We start from the raw sequence: 13505 nt of genomic DNA on the forward strand, positions 1-13505 counted from the left end.
AAAATAATCAGATATATTATGTAATTTGACAAAATTGAAATAATAAGTTTAATTTATTAATTTCTCAAAAAAAAAGTTTAATTTATTAATTACTCCGTATCATTAATTGATTGACCACACATTGCAGTAAAACAAAAACAAAATAAAACAAAAAAAAATGAATCTACTTATATTGTGGTGAGGAATTTAAGTCATTGTAACTTGATCCATAAAAAAATGAACCTATTTAATAATCAAACTAAAAAGGAGAGAGAAGATAATGCCATGAACACATACTCTATTTTTTTTTTTTTTTTTTGAAAACAACACATACTCTATTTGAAAAGCCCAAAAAAAAATAAAAATAAAAATAAAAATAAAAAAAGAATTGCGAATTACTATTACTAATTGAGGCCGCCTCTTTTATGAGATAGAAAAATGGGGTGGGGAATAGATATTCTTTCATCTCTCGATTCCTCCATTGTTCACTAAAAGAAAAAAAGATTTGTCGAAGATCAAAATTCAAATTGAAACAGAAATGAAAGGTTCAATGAAAGTTAAAATCAAAATTTGAGTCTGAAAGAATTCAATAAGAAAATAAAAAATAAAATGCTCTAGGACAAAAGGATTCAAACCTCTGAATGGCGGGACCAAAAACCCGTTGCCTTAACACTTGGCGAGCCCCATTTTGATTTGTCCTCGACACTAATAACAATTTAAGTATTGATTCATTGGTTGTTTGTCATCTCAAATGGAAATAATCTTTTCGTAAACATTTTTGTCAATTTTAATTTAATGCTAAATTACAATTAACAGCCTTATGCATAAATGTGGAAAATACATTTGTCGTAATATATCTTTTAACACAAATCATATGCTAACAGTCTAACACTCATTTTGTTGCTGTTCTTATTTTGGCAAATGCTGTTTTAATAATAAATCAACTTATTTAATTTAGTATCCTAAATATTTTCGGATACATAAAATTTACTAATAATTATTAAAACATTTAATAATTATAAAATTTCCATATATCCGTACCTATTATTTTGCGAATTTAAATAGCTAATAACACCTAATTAACACTAAATATTCAATCACCTGATCTAAATTTAGGTTAAGCATTTTGTTTCTCAAAAAGTGTTACTCCGTATTTTTCTAGACTATTCTTCTTATGATAAAATTAAATTAAAAAAAGTAAAAATCAAAACATTATCCACGGAAAAAGTCCATACATTTTTCATATATTATTAAAATTTATTTATATTTATATAATAATAATAAGAGTTAATTCCAACAATGGTCCTCCGACTATGTTGATTTTCCAAAATTAATCCTTTACTTTTAATTTGGACAATTTAGGTCCCTTGACTTTCAAATTTTTTCCAATATTGATCATTTCGTGAAATTTTTGTTAAATTGAGGTCAAAATGAAGGAGTAAAATTGTCCGTTCATCTGTTTAGTGTATTATTAATCGTATTTCTCATATCTTATACGCTGTATATATGAATATAATCTCAGTCGAAATCTCAATCGAAGCTATATAATCTCTGTCGATGTCTCTTTGATTGATATTATATTCATATATATAGCGTATACAAGTGAACGGACAATTTTACCAATTTATTTGACTTCAATTTAACCAAAATTTGACGAAAAGACCAACATTGAAAAAAATTTGAAAGTCAAGAGACCTAAATTGTCCAAATTAAAAGTTGGAGACCAATTTTGAAAAATCAACATAGTCGGAGGACCATTGTTGGAATTAACTCATAATAATAATATAGACGGTAAATTTTTAGACTAATTTTTCTATATATACCCATTTGGCACCGCATTTTCTTCCATTATCCATCTTCGAACCAACATGGCCGCCACCACTTCTTCCGCCGCAAAACCGTACGATCTCGAAAATGCGGCGGCCCGGTACGCTCCCCTGCCGGCAGGCCCCCATTCCTGCGAGATTCCGACCAGTCGCCGGCCGTCCCTTAAGAGCATCTCCACCATTCTCCTCTCCTCACTGTTCTTGTGCTCTTTGATTATTCTGTTGGTTTTTAACCAATCATCCATAGAACCTGATGGACCGGTCGTTTTTGCCGGTTCAGGGACCCGGTCGGCCGAGTCCGTAAATCCCGGAGTCGTTCTCCCGCCCCCGTCGAGGGGTTTGTCTCAGGGAGTCTCCGAGAAGGCTTTCCGGGGAGTCTCCGGCGGTCGGATTTCTTACCCTTGGTCTAATCTCATGCTGACGTGGCAACGGACTGCTTACCATTTTCAGCCTGAGAAGAATTGGATGAACGGTAAAATCACGCATCTGTGCATTGCTCATTTTTCGTATTATTTTAGGGAAAAAAGTATTTTTTTAATATCTCAATTTATTTATTTATGTTGTAGGAAAATGTTATTTTCTGGAATACAATGATTTTTTTTTATATAAAATAAATTGATTGGCGACTCAATAATCATCACAAAGATTTAATAAAGTGGGGTCTATGTTGAAATTTATTTATTTCTTTTATTAATTTTCAAGAAATTAAAATTTCACTTCTAATATACGGAGTATCACTTTTGGTAAACCAAACAAGTTGTCATTGTAATGTCATATTTAGTTGTGGACCCAACATGCAATGAAAGAACCGCAAGGGACTAATATGGTCATGAGTAATATGGCCATGAATGAAAGCCTAATTAGAGAATAATGTAAAATAACCATATATAGAGAATAGTCAAATTAACGAGTCACCAATAATTAAAATATCAAAAATATTTTTTTGGATAAGTCTGTGATATTGGTAAGAGGGGCATAACTTATATAAGAAAATGTAATATTTTTAAGAATAAATTGTTTATTACTAACAAAAAAATGTAATATTTTGAAGAAAAATTAATATTTTATAAGAAAAATGCAATAATTTCTAATCAAAATATAATATTTAGAGGTTGAATAATTATTTATGAGAAAAAGTGTAGTACTAATTAGAGATGAAAGGAGAGAAAGTGTAATATTTATAAATCAAAATATAAAAGCAACTTAGACTTAAATTGTGAGAGAAATTAAAGTACAAAATGTTTGGAGAAAAAGCATTAAATTCCTAAAACATATAGAAATTAAATTATTTAATTAATTATAATAATAGCATAATTTTGAATAAATAAACTTTATTAGAAACTTAATATACTGCAATATATTACCGATATATATCATACTGATTTGAGGTTTTGCTTTTTGGTTGATATTGGTTCCCGGTGGATACTTTTGTGGGGATGATTCATCTCTGGAATATTCTGGATGGTTTTGTCTTGCTAAAGATCCTGATGGTACGTTTACTAGCAAGCTTCTTGGTTGTTTATTATTATTATTATTATTATTATTATTATTATTATTGGGTGATGAGGAAAAGACATAAATGTCATGTTATTATTGGTTTATTGAAAAAGATATCATCATAAATTGGCTAATAACATCACATCATACTAGGTTTTGATAAAAATCTAACCAAACTCTTGTAATTAAAGTAATCTTAAATTATTATTTTTATCAAAATCATAATGTTTGAAACAATCATAATTAGGGAGTATAAAAATAAGGTAAAAAATTTTATTTTCCACCGGCATATGATTGGCATGGTTATAAATATATTTGATAATGAGATATTTTACAATATTAATTATAAATATATCACACTTAAAAATATAAATTATTTGCTACACATTTGTATAGTAAATTAATTATGATTTTTTTAAAAAAAATAATAATAATCGATATTATAGCCAAGAACCTAGTGGTCCAGTGGCATCAAACCTTTTACTTTATACGGGAACAGATACTGCATTGTAATAGAGTTAGTAGTATTCAAAAAAAAAAATTGATATTATAAAAACTATTTAAAAAAAAAAATTAATCATAAAATTTTGTGCTGGGCAGTTGGGGGAGCACATCGTGAGTTTCGATTAAGAAATTTAATTGAGAGTAATTCAAAAAATAAAAGAAAATACGGATGGAATGAATGATTGGTCAGATATAGAAAGGTGGTCCCAAAATCGTATGAGTGGGCCCATTCTTCGCACTCTATTATTGATGGATATTGGACATTTGGACTGAAAGATAGATTTAATTTTAGCCAGAAAAATGGATAATACCGATAAAATATTGTATTATTCGCCTAAAAAATTTGTTTTTTTTTTTTGTTTTTGTTTTTTGTTTTTGTTTTTTTTTTTTGTTTTTGGTTTTTTTTTTTCACTTGCGATTCATCAATTATATATTTCACATTTAGTATGTGACTATTAATTTTTTATTTTTAATATAGGCAAAAATTTATGTTAGATTGTCAGATATTTATATATGACCCTTTAATATATGTTTATACAATTTCTACTTTATTTGGTTTTTTTTTATTAATTTCCTGTCCAACATTAGTTGAAATTTTTCACATGACAATTATGTGATATAGTGGTCTTGAGGTAGTCAGACAAGATTGGTTAGGAAATTTATCAAAATGATTGAATGTGATAGAAAATTGATAATACATTAAATATATGAAAAAGTTGTTAGTTAGAATGACTTTATGTACCTATATAGTTTATAAATTTAAGTTAATAAATATATAGGTACATAAATTTAATGTGTATTATCAATTTTCTAATAATGTAGGTACATAAAATCATTATTTTAATGCACATAAATCACTGCATTATTAGTTTATAAAGCCACTACTACAAATACATAAATAATTTTAATGTGTATAGGTATATAAATTTAATGTGTATTACCAATTTTCTAATAATATAGGTACATAAAGTCATTACTTTATGCACATAAATCACTACATTATTAGTTTATAAAGTCCCTACTACAAATACATAAATCACTACACTACTGTTCGTTCATAAAGAAAAAATGGTAAGTACTTAAATTCATTATTGCATACATGTTCATAAATTTACTGCTGGAAGTTTGGAAGTTTAAGTGATATATTAAAATACATATCAATATAAATGTCATTTAAACTATCTCAACAAGTATATATACACATACACAAAAACAAATAGATCAAACAATAATATATTCAAGTGTTAACACTAACATACAATATTATTTTTATGTACTTGGGTTCATGTGCAACATAGACCTTAGTCAATTATATAACTTGTTAGAGAAATACAATACTCGAGGGACTAAAAGTGTAAAAAAAAAAACTTACCTAGAATTATACACTTTATTGTCATGTCATGGCCTCATGAGTCGCCGGAGGGACTTAACTTTTGTTTTAGACAACAAAAATATCTCGTCACTCATACTATTTGAGCTTAGAATCCATCCAAATTTTTCTTCTTCAAAAAGAAAAAAAGAATCCATCCAAATTAAAACTATAAGTTCTTATTTGTAATTCTAATAATAGTATCAACATATTATAAGATTAAACAAGTGAATTGTACGTGATTGATGTTATATGTGGCAGGTCCATTGTACCACAAAGGATGGTACCACTTTTTCTATCAATACAACCCGGATTCTGCAGTTTGGGGAAATATCACCTGGGGGCATGCTGTGTCCAGGGATCTGATCCACTGGTTTCATCTACCCTTTGCCATGGTCCCTGATCAATGGTACGACATCAATGGTGTTTGGACCGGGTCCGCCACCATCCTCCCCGACGGTCAGATCGTCATGCTCTACACTGGATCTACGGATGAAAATGTACAAGTACAAAATCTTGCATACCCGGCCGATCTACTTGACCCGCTCCTCCTGGATTGGGTCAAGTACTCGGGTAACCCGGTCTTGGTCCCCCCACCCGGAATTGGTGCCCAGGACTTTAGGGACCCAACCACTGCGTGGAAGAGTCCCAACGTTGGGAAGTGGTTGCTTACCATCGGGTCCAAAGTTAATAAAACAGGGATCTCACTCGTTTATGAAACCACCAACTTTACGGACTACAAACTCTTGGATGGAGTTTTGCATGCGGTTCCGGGTACGGGTATGTGGGAGTGCGTGGACTTTTATCCGGTTTCGACAATCGGTGCAGTTGGGTTGGATACTTCAGCAAACGGGCCGGGTATTAAACATGTGTTAAAAGCTAGTCTGGACGACGATAAGCATGATTACTATGCAATTGGGACGTATGACCCGTTTAACAACACGTGGACACCCGATAACCCGATGATAGACGTGGGTATCGGGTTGAGAATTGATTATGGGAAGTATTATGCATCAAAGACATTTTATGACCAAAATAAAGGGAGAAGAATTTTGTGGGGTTGGATTGGAGAAACTGATTCGGAAGCTGATGACCTCATGAAGGGTTGGGCATCCGTTCAGGTAATTAAGATTCTTAATTTACTTATTTTTACTAATTTCCGCATTTTTCCATTTAAATTCTTATTACATATCAAAATGTTTCTTAAAGTTTTGAGGTTATACGTTTCAAAACTATTTATTCCCCGTAATACTATAATGTCTTTAGTAACGTAACAATGGAGAATAATTATATGGCGTCAAGCTAAGGAGTTGCCAAACTATTTGTTGTTAGTAAACACGCTTAAGCAATATCAAGTCTTTCTTAGATTATTGCAGTTGAGATCACCAAAACGTATTTGACTTTAGTGTTACGTGAATTGAATAACAGGTTTAGCTTTGACTAATGCTATAATATTATTCTTAGCTGGTAACTTAGGAACACTAATTCAACTTGCATTTTTAGAGCTGTTTACGTGACCAAATGGTAATGTACTTTTCATTGAATGAGCTGAAGAAAAAATATAAACAAAGATCAATTGCTTCTAATAACAAGATTTGTACTTAGAGGGTTTGGTTTGAACCGCAATTAGAGGGTTTGGTTTGAACTGCAAATTATACCATGGATCATGGTCTACTCTGCATTGTGGACTTTAGTTCAAAATGACATTAAGATTATGTGTTTATAATTAACATATTATATGTCTGTAGTTAATAAATTATGTGCATGTAAATATATTGAAATCACATAATATGTTAACGACTAGATACATAATATGTTTTTTTTTAGTACTACTGACTCTGTTAGAATGTAGTATCTGTTCATAACTACTTTCTCAACCTACTGAAGGTTACAAAGAGTCAATAGTTGCCTCCACTGAGGCTCGAACCCGCTCTCATCATCTACTGAATCTCGAACCCACTCTCATCATCCATGTGAGAGTGTAAACCGGGACACCGGGTGTACTAGACTACAAGGTCTTTGGCAGATGCATAATATGTTCATTGCAAGCATGTAATATTGTAATTACATATGAACAAGGCTAGATGCCACTTCAAATAAAAATGAAAAAATGAAAGAAAAAAAAAGTGATAGAATTTGTGTTTTGTAAGGGTATGAACCATTTCTCCTTGAAGCATATTATGGTAGAATCAGATTAATTTTAATTTAAAAATTATCATTTCTAGAGTTAATTCCACCCCCCACGTCTACAATTCGATTAGTGTTTTAATTTGAAACGTCTTCACAACATATATAAATTGATTTTATCCCTAATAATATTTTTTTTTTAAAATTTGAATTTATGTTATCCAGACCATTCCTAGGACGGTTCTTCTGGACACAAAGACCTATACTCATCTTCTTCAGTGGCCGGTTGAAGAAGTAGAGAGCTTGAGATCAGGCGATCCTATACTCACCGATGTCAATCTTCAACCGGGATCAGTCGTGCCAATCCACGTTAATACATCTACGCAGGTTTATATTTAATTTTATCGTCAAAATTCATATAATTTATAAATTGCTACTAAATAGGTTCAGAAATTTATCAAATTATTGACATTTGAAACATTCTTAATTTTTTTTGCCGCAAGAGAAACTGCAACCACTACTCAAGTGGGTATAGCTCTTGCAGTTAAAGGATCACAAAAAATAAACTAGTCTAGGTTGTCCATGGCTAATTGCTCAAACTAAAAAGGCCAACAGATCGTACTTACTGGTTCAAACTAGAAATGCCAATGGACCGCTGTCATTAAGAGCTGAATTTACCCACTCAAACTAAAAAGACCAACAAGTCACTTCCGTTAGGAGTCGAACTTACCGACCCAAACAAAAAAGGCAACATGCCGCTCTTACTAATAGGAGTGAAACTTGTAATTTTATGGTTAGTAAGTCAACTGTGTGACCCGACTAGGTTGCCCCAAACATTCTTAATTTTATTAAATATGTATTCAACATATAATATACAAATATAAATATAAATCATATATTTCAACTAGCAAAACTTTTAGTTGAAACTATTGAGCGGAAGTTGGTGAAGGATCAAATCCAACAACAGATGATTAAGAAATTATCGGGCGAGGTCTACAATTCAATACCCTACTTCTCGAAAATGTGACTGAATAAGAGTTATAACTTTTAACATAGTAATAAATGTTTGATCAAACCGAATTGAAAATGAATAAATGTACAGTTGGACATTAGCGCGTGGTTTGAAGTGGAGAACACCAGCAGCCTGGAAGCGGACGTGGGGTACAATTGCAGTAGCAGCAGCGGCGCTGTTACGAGAGGCGCTTTGGGGCCGTTCGGACTTCTAGTGATTGCAGACGAAACGCTATCTGAGCTCACGCCGGTGTACTTTTATATTGCAAAGGGCACCGACGGGAAAGCAGAGACTCATTTCTGCACTGACCAAACAAGGTTTGCTTCTTCAATTCGATCACCTTCCATTCCTTACCATCAACATCTGTCCTAAATAATTTGGTCAATATGTGGTATATATATGTAGATCGTCGGAGTCTTCCAGTGTTGGTAAAGAGGTTTATGGAAGCACGGTGCCTGTTCTTGAGGGTGAAACCTTCACTACCAGAATATTGGTAAGTCCAGTGTTAAAAGAGTTTTATATTACATGTATTTCCACTTCTTTCTCTCTCAATTTTACTCCTCAATCCTTAACCAAATGTCAAGGGTTCCATCCTTTACTTTGGGTATAGGACCGTCTTAAATCTGCAGGCCAGCTATACCACCTAACAGTCTCCAGACCAGCTATACCTCCTAGCAGTCTTAAATCTCCAAGCCAGCTATACCACCTAGCAGTCTTAAATCTCCAGGCCAGCTATACCACTTAGCAGTCTTAAATCTCCAAGCCAGCTATACCACTTAGCAGTCTTAAATTTACAGGCCAGCTGTACCACTCAATAGATGTGCCTACAATTCAGCTCTACCTAGCAGTCTTTAAATCTGCAGGCCAGCTATACCACCTAGCAATCTTAAATCTCCAGGCCAGCTATACCACATAACAGTCTTAAATCTCCAGGCCAGATGTACCACTCAATAGAGGTGCCCACAATTCAGCTCCAAGCCAGCTATACCACCCAATAAACATGCCTACAATCCAGCTAGAGATTAGTAATCTGTGACCACCCAACAGAAGTGCCTACAATCCAGCTAGAAATTAGTAATTGTGACCAGGGCTACACCCAAAATAAAAATTTTACTCTTCTATATAGTGGGCATTAATAACACTAATCTATATACCCCTCCTAAAAATTTCCCTACCAATTTCCCGGCCTTCTAATACGCTATACACCCTAGAACCAACTGAACTCCCGTGTTGATAATATAACCATTGTTTTGTGCATGCATGGCAGGTGGACCACTCGATCGTGGAGAGCTTTGCTCAGGGAGGGAGAACGGTGATAACGTCAAGAATTTATCCAACGAAAGCCATATACGGAGATGCAAGGGTTTTCCTCTTCAACAACGCCACACAGGCAAGCGTGAAGGCGTCGGTGAAGATCTGGGAAATGGGATCAGCTGACATTAAACCATTCTCTTTCATCAATCAATTGTAATATATGTACTAATATGTGCCTGTTACGTTAGTTCTGTTGTTGTACCTTTCTAGGTATTTCGCTTCGTCGCATAATATATATAATTGATATGGAACCAGCGGTTTGTGCTCAACAAATGAAGAAATTGTGGTTAAAGCAAGAATGTATACAACTATATAATTTCCATAAGAATAATATATTTCCACATATATATATATATATATATATATATATATAATTTTACAGGAAAAATTGCATCTTTAGTCCCTGAGATATACTGAAAGAGTTTAGTCCCCAAAGTGACGCTGCATTTGGTCTCTGACCGTTAAATTTGATAAAAAGAATTTAAAAATATTTAAAATTTGAAGGGTAAATTAGAAAATTTACATTTTATTCTCTTTAATATAACAAAACCACCCTCACAACATTATTTTTCACTTCTTAACCTCTTATTTCAAGGTTTGCAATTTTAAAAGTATTTTTATAACTTTAGTATGACTTGTTTGGAACCTGAATCTCGTATAATAAATTTAAAACTTAACTAACACAAACAAAGAAACATTTGATCATTATATTCGGGCTTTCTTTACTAAGCAACAAATGCAATCAACTTTTGAGATACAAAATGATGTCAAATTTCTCAGGTTGCTTTTATGAGAAATTCACCAACGGAATAACTTGATTTTTAGTATGTAAAAAATAATTATTTGACATACAAAGCAACAAATGCAATCAAACAAGAACTTTGAGATTTTTAGTATGTCGAATAATTATTTGACATACTAAAAATATCAAAATAATATTCACATATACTCTTTCAATTCACATAACAATATATAAAAATAAACCACCTAAACAATATATAAAAATAAAAATTAATATAAATTCGAAATAAAATTTCTAAAATCATTAAACATCACATTTATCAATATAATAATAAAACATAAATATATTAACCAAAAATAATAATAATAATAAAAAACCACCGGGATCGACATGTAGAGCAGCAGATGGGGTTGAAGCGGTCGCGATACGGCTGTGGTGTTGGTGGCTGCGCTGCGATGGACGGCATTGGTAGCTTCCATGGCCGGCGGTGGTGGCTGCGATGGCCGGAGGTGATGGCGGTAGAGGCTGCGGAAGTGGGAAGTGGGGTGGCAGATCTGTGGGAATTTAGGGTTATTATATTTATAAAGGTTTTTATGTTAACTTTTTTATTATTAATTATTATTTTTTGAATTTATTTTTTTAAAAAGGAACGGTGGTGGAAATGCTAGTCTTTTATGTTTTTATTTGTATTATGTTTTAATCAAGTTAAACAGCTAATAGTGGTTGATGTGTTGACTATTAGGATGGTCGTTTTAAATCAAAAGTTGTGAGTTTTCATTGAAATGATGCATTTTGGTGGAAGAAAGAACCCTCACCAGAATAAACCATATTAGCCCGAGGTCCATAATTTGTAGAATATCTGTGGGGACAATAAACAGCAGTATGCCCATTAACACCACAAATTTGGCATCGCTGGGCCGCCCCTCCAATGTCGCAAATAAACTCCTCATTAGCAACCAAAAAATCTTGACAGTTGAGCCAACGTCATTGGATCGCCCTTCACTATCAAGGTCGCCACAAGCGGGCGGAACTCCGAACGAAGCCCCCCGAACACATATAAGTTCTGATCATCCAGATCAACAGGACGACCCGCCAAGGCTAAATCTTCCACCAAAACTTGTGCGCGACCGATATAATCCTCAACAGATTCATCGTCCTGACGGAGACCATGAAGCTGATCGAGCAACCGGAGCGTACGGGCACGCGTCACCGAACCAAGGGTCTGTTCAATGGACAGACAAAGCTGTCGAGAGGTAGTCTTGCCGACCGCGAGGTGCATCGCCTCTTCGGAAAGTGAGGAAATCAGGATGGATAATATAGCTTGGTCTTGTTGAATCCAAGCAGCCCTGGAGAGAGTTGCAGAAGGAACGGCAGCAGACGGACATGAAATAGTTCCATCAACAAAGCCTAATAAATTTTGATCTCTCAAGAAAGGGACCAATTCAGTTCGCCACAACAAATAGTTATGAGTTGTTAATTTGATCGAAATATTTAAAACAGGAAAAATAACATCAAAAACAGTCCGTTCAGAAGAAATTTCTGTAGAACTGTCATTGTCATCGGCCATAACAAAAACCTAGCGACTAATACCTGATGAAAACAAGTTTCTAAATATTATTAAAAGTAGGAACGGACAGAACATATATACAAGACTAGAGTCCTACACCGAGTATACAAGACTAGAGTCCTAAAGTAAACATAATACAAAGAGTAGTAAACTCCTAATAGGTTATGGGGTACCACACTAGAGGAACCATTAATGCTATAAAATGTTTTAAATGGTATAAAAATAGACCGGCCATTATCACAAACACATTCTAACAACTCTCAATGTTTACAATTGATAATTTCCTCTTAAACTTAAAGTTAAGTAGTTATTTATCGAGTGAATTTCATTTTTGGTCCTACTGTTATAGGGGCGTGTTCAATTTTAGTCCATCTTAATTAATTTTGTCACATTGTGACCACTGTTAATTAAAGCGTTCCATTTTTAGTCCACCGTTAGTATTTCCGGCAGTTGGCTGTGTAATCTAGGGGTATTTTGTCTTTCTATGTTTATCTCTTCTCCTTTAAGCTTTCTCCTTTAATTAGCCACCGACCGTTGGGCCTTCCTGGACTAAAATCCATTCAAGAGAAAATTAAACCTAAAATCTAAAAGTGACGAATTAGACCAAAATTATAACGACGACTTTTTATGCCTTGTCTGCTCCCGTCTACACACTATCAAGCCAGCAGTTGATGCCGACCTTCTCACCGGACACCCACCAGAAGGAACATTGTCTCTCAAAGGTTGTAGGCCATGTCCCACTTGAGCTAGCGAAGACCCATCTTCAGTGATCTACCCACTGCCACTAGTTGATGGCCTTGCCACGCGACCACCATCTCCACTGGCTATTGGAGCAGGCAGTGACGAAAACCCAAAAGCAAGGGTCGAAGGCACTCCATCTCCTTCCATCGCAAACAGAGTCCTTTCTACACCGACAGAACGCAATTCCTTGCCGGAATCGCCTCCAATGACGTAAACTGACTCGCGATACGAAGCGTCGCAGATGGTTGCCGATTGTCAAATTGATGGTGGTGATCATCTTGTTGGGGCAAGGCGACGACTCTAGAAGGTCGCAAACTAGCAGAGCCGGCTTGGAGCCTCTTATCACAAAGTTAGACAGTGTATACCCCTTACGACGCAAATCGGCTAGAATATCTCGGACACAATCAAACACCTCCTCCACCACTTCTAGAGGCGGCTGACCCACTTCCATGACCGTCATTAAGACGGAGTGATTAATCGGAACCGATTGCCTTAAGAAAGGATAAAAGAGAAGAGACAACCATAGAAAGACAAAAATGTCCCTGGATTATATTACACGGTTGACTACGAAAATATTAACGGTAGATTAAAAGTGTAACACTTTAATTAACAGTGGTCGCAATGTGGCAAAATTAATTAAGATGGACTAAAATTGGACACGTCCCTATAACAATAGGACTAAAAAGGGAATTCACTCTTATGTATCCTTAGCTTCAAACTTGCATCACTACTTGCTTTATACTAGAAGTTTTTGAAGGCTCGTGGATGGAATCCTAGAGTCTTTTTTCTTGAGTCTCCATCAAAACAAATTTTTAAGGTATAAATAA

The 13505-nt window shown here is 34.2% G+C and overlaps 1 protein-coding gene across 1 annotated transcript; it reads left to right on the forward strand.

Moving 5' to 3' along the window:
• Positions 1-1834: 1834 nt before the first annotated feature.
• On the forward strand, positions 1835-9950 carry LOC116020793 (acid beta-fructofuranosidase-like). The gene is made up of 7 exons (XM_031261327.1): positions 1835-2277; positions 3287-3295; positions 5437-6296; positions 7528-7689; positions 8405-8631; positions 8720-8807; positions 9582-9950. Exons 1-7 carry the CDS (start codon positions 1848-1850, stop codon positions 9783-9785), a joined length of 1980 nt encoding a protein of 659 aa, XP_031117187.1. The 5' UTR covers positions 1835-1847; the 3' UTR covers positions 9786-9950.
• Positions 9951-13505: the final 3555 nt, after the last annotated feature.

The sequence above is a fragment of the Ipomoea triloba genome, chromosome 5, assembly GCF_003576645.1.
Source record: "Ipomoea triloba cultivar NCNSP0323 chromosome 5, ASM357664v1".
NCBI classification, from domain to species: Eukaryota; Viridiplantae; Streptophyta; class Magnoliopsida; order Solanales; family Convolvulaceae; genus Ipomoea; species Ipomoea triloba.

What these genes read in the sequence shown, in the direction of transcription:
- LOC116020793 (XM_031261327.1), top strand. Translation starts at nt 1,848, where the DNA reads ATGGCCGCCACCACTTCTTCCGCCGCAAAACCGTACGATCTCGAAAAT. An exon ending in ACGTTAATACATCTACGCAG is followed by an intron (nt 7,690 to 8,404) that starts GTTTATATTTAA and finishes ATAAATGTACAG; the next exon opens with TTGGACATTAGCGCGTGGTT. An exon ending in CCTTCACTACCAGAATATTG is followed by an intron (nt 8,808 to 9,581) that starts GTAAGTCCAGTG and finishes CATGCATGGCAG; the next exon opens with GTGGACCACTCGATCGTGGA.